This window comes from Taurulus bubalis (assembly GCF_910589615.1).
Source record: "Taurulus bubalis genome assembly, chromosome: 2".
NCBI classification, from domain to species: domain Eukaryota; kingdom Metazoa; phylum Chordata; class Actinopteri; order Perciformes; family Cottidae; genus Taurulus; species Taurulus bubalis.
The window spans coordinates 36604955-36613242 of NC_136590.1; the positions used below are offsets into that span (position 1 = coordinate 36604955).

Genomic DNA, 8288 nt, shown 5'->3' on the forward strand with positions numbered 1-8288 from the left:
GCAGTATAAATAGACGTCACCTGAAACTAATTTACAGAGAAGAATGTGTCCCAAAGCGCACAAACAGAAATAATGACAGAATTACCACCCTTTTATTCTTGCCCCATTTCATCACACAACTGGACAAACAATTTCCCCACATGTTTGGGGGGTTGTAAACAAATCCTACAAAGGGTGTGAATACTGAGATTTGTTTCTGTGTATGGGCAATGTTGCAGAGAATGAAGAAGAGGAAAACGGTCAAATAGGAAAAGTGTTGATCCTCAGCTTGAAAGACACTCTTCCGGCAAACTTGTCTCTTTCCTTTCCAATGGGAATGTTGTTGGCGTTGATCCTGCACTCGATGTTGACATCTTCATTGGCAGTAAGGTTAAGGAACTTGACGGCAACCAAAGGCTGAGAGTAGTTCACCTGCAAAAACAGGTCCCAGGACATCTTTAACACAGGAAACTGTCTAGAGATACGTGATAGCTGCTCGGTTATTAGCAGCAATATTTGTTAATTTAAGTAATATTTTGAATTCAGACTAAATCTTACCTGAGCTTTCTTGCCATAGAAAGGGTAGTACATAAGGTTGAAAGTGCCATTTGGAGGGAAGTATTGCATCTCTCCAATTTTGTCAGAGTCTTCTCTCTGAGGGGATGAAACAACTTCATAGTTACAGCCACTGCATTTATATAGAAGAGGAGAAGGTGAGCCCTTTTCTTTCAATCTAATTTCCCAATATGCCCACTATCTACTTCAGCAATGTATTTAATGCAAAACACAATCTTGATATAGATATATATCTAAAATCTACACTACTACTATGCATGTTTTAACTCAATCTAAAGTCTAAAAACACAGGTTTTCTCCTATTCTTACCCATTGATCTTTGCCAACTCTGTATTTCTGAGAGTGAGCAAATTAATGAAATGCAATGGGGGGGGGCAAAAAGAAAAAAGAAGAGGCGCATACACAGGTGGTGTAAGTGACAAAGTGGCATGCAATACAGATATGATAGTTGAAACAACACAAGCACAGACATTAAAGGGAATGGAAACAGCAGATGAGAGTGAGGCACAAAAGCTCTGAATGGGCTGAAGTCCAAATTGTTATGTTACACCTTTCATTGTGAGAGACAAAAAGGGATTACCTTTGCACCACAGGTGACAAACGGAGTCTGTCCATTCTTTCCTGGCAGCATCCCGATCACCTGAGACAGAGACAAAGACACAGCATGTCTCCAGCACTATTCCCATTTGACTTTAAACACAGAGGAATTGAAAAATAATTCATATAAAATATGCCTACAATTGACGATTAATACAATAACTATGGACTGGTATCTTCATACTGATGTTCTAATTTTTACTGGGATACTCGTTTCCTTATTCCAAACCAGTTTTATTATCTCAGTCACTCCGTGTCTCCTAGCAACACCATCCTTCTTCCTTCCCTCTTTCTCTTTCATACCCGATTCAGCTTGATGATGATGCACGGCTTGCCCTCCTGGTATCCAAAGTGCCGATCATGGATTCCAGAGCAATCCTCCAGAATAGTGCGGTTGAACTGACAGGAGCGCTTTGGGTTGTTCTTCACATCGCCACTGTCCTCCTGCATGAAGTACTGGTCCGGAGTGCATTCGTTATTTTTCTCAGCCTGAATGGAGTTGTTGTAGGCTGCAGGGGGGAGGGGATATTCATTTTGTTTGTAAGGGCTTATGACTCAAGTAAAACCTTGGTGCGAGGCAATTTCCCACATCTATCGTATTAGGTCAAATCACTTCATTCTAGATTGTTGGATAATCCGTAGCAGTATGAGAAGCAGAGAGCCAGACTTACGTCCCATGAACTTTTCCAGGGCCTGAGCGTACATGTCCCAGGTCTCAGTTTTCCCGGCATCATAGACAATCTCATAGGTCTCATCTGCTTTGGGTCTAATCACCATGCCTGTGAGTGACAAGAGAGACAGCCGGGGTTTCATGACAGCACGCCACGGGCTGTGACCTGTATCAACGCAATTTGTATTATTAGCTACTGCACCTGGTGTGGAGAGCCGGTCTTGCCAGGTTGGTTTGTGGTCGTCCAAAGTCTGCAGCATGACATACATGGTGAGCGCAAACAAGCCGGCAAGGAAGATGTAGAAAACTAAATAGAAGAGAAGAATAAGACCTGCAGACAAAGAGAGAAGAGGGTGGTTAAGATGTGAGCAATATCAGTGAGAAATGGAGTATTTTCATAGATAAATTATTCAGCTCAATAGACCTAATTCCTTCTGTACATTGAAACGTGTATCTTATTCAGGAGGAATAGTATAAAAGCTAAATTATACAAATGAAATTAAATCAAATGTGCAAATATGTATTATTTGACAGATGGCATACTGATATTATAAATAAATGTGTTCATATTTTTAAATTAGTATCTAACTCAGCCTGTTTGGCTATAGCTTCCCTGCCAAATTCACAAAGTCAAGGTTGCTTATCCTTACATTTTTACCTCAAATTGGCAATGTACTGAAACAATCATTTATTGAGGATACAATTACACTAAACATCATACAAACAAGCATTTTGAAATTACCACACACAAACACCAAAAAAGCACTGCAAGCAACACATCTTTCTCTTATGATCAAATGTGATCAAACAAAGGGATTATGTAGAACATTACAGTCTAAACTAACGTTATATTGCCTGGGTTTACATGTTGCTTGAAAGAGGCATGAGCTATGTCTATATACAGCCTTCTCTGTTTTATTATTCATTGACATTTTCACAAATGTTCTCCTTGTATCTAGACTTCTGCCTCACAAGACCCATGTTGTGCTGGTGGCGGTGCATTACAACTAAATCTCTTTAATGTATGCATGAAGATTAGCTACATCCGCAACTTTGAGTAAGTGCAGTCCATTTCATGATTACAGTAATGCACATTTTTAAGTAGGAATCATCTTAAATCTGAGTAGATAATGGAATCTGTTCATTTTAATTAAATGTTGCTGCAGTGTTGTGTCTGTGTGGTCACTTTCAGACCAATGATGTTCACAGGAGGCCAGTTAATCCTCATTAAACTGTTAAACCATCTGCCTCTCTCTTTCTCACTCACACATGAACAACCGTCCTTTAGACATTTAAAATCTAACTGCACAACGTGGTCTAAAATGAAGTAAATTTGATCAATTATTTGGTCAAAACAGTATGTTAAGGTTTGCTTTCCTCACACTCTTGCATCCATTAAACCAAGATTGAAAGGCTGGTCTCTGAAACTCATAGCGTTTAGGGGGGAGAAACGATGATAGAGGGGGATACAGGAGGAGGGAGAACAAGGACCCCCTGGAGACCGGGCCACAGGGTCAAAAGATTACAGGCCATCATAGACTAGACCTATTTCAATTACAGTGTAAGAAGACCATGATAATGTTACACAGACTGCATCTGATGATTGTTTTTCTTTTCAATTAATCTCCCTCTTTTTTCTTAATTAATGGTTGACAAGAAATGGCATTACAATTTCAGTGCTCAATATGAATGGCTGAGAATTCTTATTAATAATCTTCTCATAATCAATTAACTGACTTGTTTCAGCACTGTCTAAAACATTTAAATGGAAAATGTAATAATGTGTCGTATTGTTCCACTCTGTCACAGCTGTATTTAATTAATGAACCCTCTCTGTGATGTGATGTTTCCTACTTAAATGTTCAAATGCTTTTTAAGCAACTGTTTGCTCCCACCTCAGACACCTCTTCTTGTATACACAGAGAGCAGAACAACATAAATAGCTTTTTCAATGACACATCCCTCATTTTGAGCATCAACTCCTGAGGCCCGTGCTGTGAAGTACACTCGCTCTGTCGACAGGCGCTGCAGCTGCCTCCCCACACAGCCAGGCTTACAGGAATCCATAACAAAATGTCAAGGGGAAGCTGCTCCACGGGGGGCAATTACGGAGGGGTATCTTGATGATTTAGAGCTTGCGTGTGTGTTTTTCATACATTAGTTACTAGAGTCATTGGAAGCCAAGGTGAAATGATTGAATGGCTGAGTAAGATGGCTGTGAGCATGACTGTTGCATGGAGAAGATCCAAGCTGAGTCATTAAATATATAAAGAGTCAGCATTCCAGGCCCCGGACCAAGCCAGAGGCATTACAGCGAGAGAGGCACCAGAGACAAGATGTGACAAAACAAAATGTTAAAGTGTTTTTCTCTGACCCCCAAAGGGGATGCGGTGCAAACCGCAAATACGACACCACCCAGGGGAGACTGGACGTGATAACGTGCATACGGGTTCAAGCATGCGGGCAGGGTGGCTTTCCCCCTGGCAAAGAGGGTGTTAGGTTCACAGTCGGCCCACTCGGTCCATGCTGATGATGGACAGTGAGCATCTCCGTTTCACCCTGGTTTTGTTTGCACACGGCAGTTGAAAGCAACATACAAAAGGCCAGGGTGGGTTGGTTTAGCATTCCGTTCTTTATTCAATAATAATGGCAGGAGGTGTCTCTTTTCTTCAGAATTAATTAGGAGGACAAGCTGTTCATTTGCTTTGTAAATTGAAGATCAAACAGATCTGAACTGAAAATGAAGTGTTCTGGAGAAAGAAAAAAATAGCTATGCACTGTGGTTCTTTTAATGTTAAAACATCTATTTATTATCATTATATATTTGTTTAAGGTCTACAATCTTACTGAGACCTTTAAGGCTATTTCATGTGTTGCAATATCATCCTTTTGTTGTTTTTGGAAGTGGGAGGTGCTGAACACTTAATTAGTTATATTTTAAATAGGGTAGTTGTTTGAACAATTGTGCCTGGTGTCGGCTGGTGGCAATACAACATCAAAATTGAAGGACTGTTCTGTTTTATCAAGGCTTTTTCCATATCATTACAGCTCTTTACACAAAGCAGAACACACAAGCAAGTGTGCTGTGTTTCATCCTCAAAGAAGCCTTTGATCTAAGGCTCTGCCGATACATTATACTGCATAATTATAAGTGTGAACAACACATTTGCTTTTTAAAGAGACTGGCAACCTGACTTTTTTTCTGGGCCTATTGCCATAAGTGGGTAAATAAAATGGATGGATGGACTGCCATGCAGTCAAACAAATGGACCTAGGGGTAGGTATGTACAATGTATGCATCGTTAGGAGAATGGGAAAGTGCTGAGGTGAAATGCCAAGTTTAGCAGACCTGCATGTAGTGGCTGACTACAGAAATAGCCTAATTAACAAGCCTTAGAGAGCACAGCTTAAAAAGGCCACCAGACCTCAAAGCACCTGGGACGCACTGAGCTGGATTAACTGCACTAGGATTCCAGCAGAGGAAGCTACAGTCAATGATTCAACTTTGCATTAGTAAAATGTCCATTCATGAAACATTATGAGCACAATACCACTGCAAGTAAAATCACTTTCAGCATTATTCCAAACACAAAACTTCAGTGCCGCTGAGATTTTGTCCCCAGTGTAAAGATCAAAATTAATCTAAATTCCTGAAAGTGGTTTACTTTACTATATCCTACCCTCTGAATTGATACCTCCCCCATCAACCAATGAAGTCATTAGATTAGGATTAAATCCCTCACTGATTTACACTCACTGGGAGGGGCCGGGTTGGAGGTGATACAAATAGCTTTTGGCCCACGGCTTTACCCAGATTAAAGCGCTCCAATGTCATTAGAACATAGCCATATGCACCCTATCATTTCATGAATCTTTGAAGTAGTTGCAGGCTGTAGGGCAGAAAGGAGGGCATGTGGCAATGCCCCTGTGTTACATAGAGGCTGGGATTGGATCTTCCATAAAATCTCAGGGGGCAAATGCCTGAAAATGAATGACATCATGTTGAATACTCAGTAGATAAAGCTGCAGGCCTACAAACCTATTTATACTTAACTCCAGCAACCCATCTCCCAGGGAAAATAAATCTCATCTGCAGCAGAATTATTGTGAAAGCTAGCTAAAGCTCTCTCATTGCTTCCAAAGAGAGAAGCTGGTGATATGCACTTTGCGACAGAGTGGGAACCTGTCTCAGCAGTGCTGCGGTAATCTGGCTAATTCAAATTTAGAATAAGACCATAGGCCTCCACCCTTATGCTGAGCGCATTGCGCAGAGAAAGCAGTGCCATAAATTAATTAATAAATAAAGACGATTTTTTTTCTTCTTTTTTTTCTTCCACCGGCTTCCATGGGAGCGATGTCGCATTCAGATTTCAGCACCAGACTATAGTGGACAGCGACTCATTACCGAAACGCTGGCAGAAAATAATCAACCAACTTCTATCAGGGTGAACTTAATATTACAGTTACACATTTTCATTCGTGGAGGCCTCTAGTGAAGCTTTATAAGGCTCAAGAGACTGTGACAGACCTGTCAGAGCCGTGGAGGGACCGTGTTTGCTGCATTGCTGTAGCTGGACAGTACTTACCCCAGCTGCTAGCCGTCCTGCCCAGAAACTCCCTCGTCCTCGAGTTCCATATATATTCCTTCCACCCGTTTTTTTCTCCATCTTTCGACATGTTTTCATAAAATGTTGGACCCCTAAGCCCTAATGAACGCTCCCTGATGCAATAAACGCCGGGTTGAAACAAATGACCAGACAGCAGAGAGAGCGCGAGAGAGAGAGAGACCTACTGTAGCACCGCGGCTATGGGATTAAAAGAGGAAATCAAACCGGTCTACTGAAGCGCTCAGACGCACAAATGAATGGAAAATAGAGTATAAATTCTTCTTTAGACACTGTTGGAAGATAAAGCTGGCTAGTAGTATTAAGAAGTAGCGTTCCTGCTCTCTAGCGTAGACCTAATATCTGCCCTCCCCCCAGTTCTTGTCTACATGCCGCAGAGTTTTGATGAGTGGTGCAGAAATCTAGTGATACTGCGGTAAAGCGCTCCCTCCGCCTCCCTCCACCATCTCCATCCCCAGCAGAGCTAATCCCACCTCCTTCTCCCGCCTGGCCAATCATTTGCACCGCATCTCTCCTCTTCGTAGGCCCAACGCACGACAGACAACCGTTACAGCAAATCATGGGCTGGCTGAAGGCGTCCTCTCATTGGCTCTCAGGCCTCTATCGTCACGTCCCCCGAAGAAAAACCAACATAATATCCCTCTGATATTGCTGAAGGACTCTAACAGTGTCTGCGGTTCCGAGGGATAAATCGTAGTCCCCATTTTGTGTTTAATTATCTATCTTATTCATATTATAATCGTACTGGGAGGTTATTAAAAGAGAAACAGATAATAGATAATAATGTAAATGTGATTTATGTAATATTAACTACCACCTCACCAGGATTACATATTTTTTTAAACTCATAACTTTTCTGCATGCCTCTTTTTTTTAATTATTTTTTTACCGTTGGTTGCAAATTGAGAGCTACAGGTAACACACGTTGTAGGTTACTATTCTACTGAACTTAAAGCTAGTATTAGTGAATAAACTACTTAGAACTCAAACTATGAATGTAGTTAAAAGGTATAATAGTAAAACATTATAATTGTTTGTGTGTGTGCTTTATTGAAGCGGTGACTGTGGTGTTCTTCATGGAGCCACACCAGCAGCGGCGGAGAGTGAGAGTAGCGCCTGTACATGGACACGGAGGGTGTTGCAACACTTGCTGCAGAAGTGCAGTGGGAACATAATGTCCACTTCCCCACCATCTCCACTGTAAAACAACACAAGGCATGAAACCTGCACAAATCCAGTTTGTTGTGTAAAGTTCATTATATAAAATTTATTTTTAATGACAATATCAATGCAAATATAGCACTACAGTGATATCCAAGGTACACCGTATCTTACCATATCAATATAGTATGGCACTCATATAATGGCCACTGTTTTAGAAGACACACTAAACCAACAGTTTCTGTAAACTATCTTGGAAATGATACCTAGGGTTCCATATCAGTCTGTGAAAAGGAATCATAGTAAGGTGATTTACTTGGAGTTGGACACAATAGTCAGTATCATTGGGACATTGTCAGTGTAAGGAATCTCTGCATGCATTGCACTTGCCCATTTCCTTCTACCTGACCTGTGTTTGTTTGAAAATGGACTCAGTAAGCTTGAAAAACCTGGACCCTCAAACACGAGCAGGTGGGAATTCAAACAAAAGGCCAAGCAGTGACTCTCAAACATTTAGATAGGTCTTCTTTTCACGGGGTGTACTGTACTGTACAGCTTGGTGCTAACTATCATAAAACGACAACAACCAAGAGACATTCAAGTGCCTTAATACTATTACAGAAGGGCTCACTCTTCAAGGTACAAACTTCATTTCACGTGGCTTTCAGAAATAAAACTAA

At 41.1% G+C, this 8288-nt stretch overlaps 1 protein-coding gene across 1 annotated transcript; it reads right to left on the minus strand.

Annotated features, from left to right (window-relative positions):
* Positions 1-112: 112 nt before the first annotated feature.
* Positions 113-6499, minus strand: atp1b2b (ATPase Na+/K+ transporting subunit beta 2b; the record flags this gene model as incomplete). The annotated part of the gene is made up of 8 exons (XM_079214416.1): positions 113-411; positions 538-633; positions 865-891; positions 1136-1195; positions 1456-1661; positions 1824-1931; positions 2025-2153; positions 6409-6499. 8 exons carry the CDS (start codon positions 6497-6499, stop codon positions 241-243), a joined length of 888 nt encoding a protein of 295 aa, XP_079070542.1. The 3' UTR covers positions 113-240.
* Positions 6500-8288: the final 1789 nt, after the last annotated feature.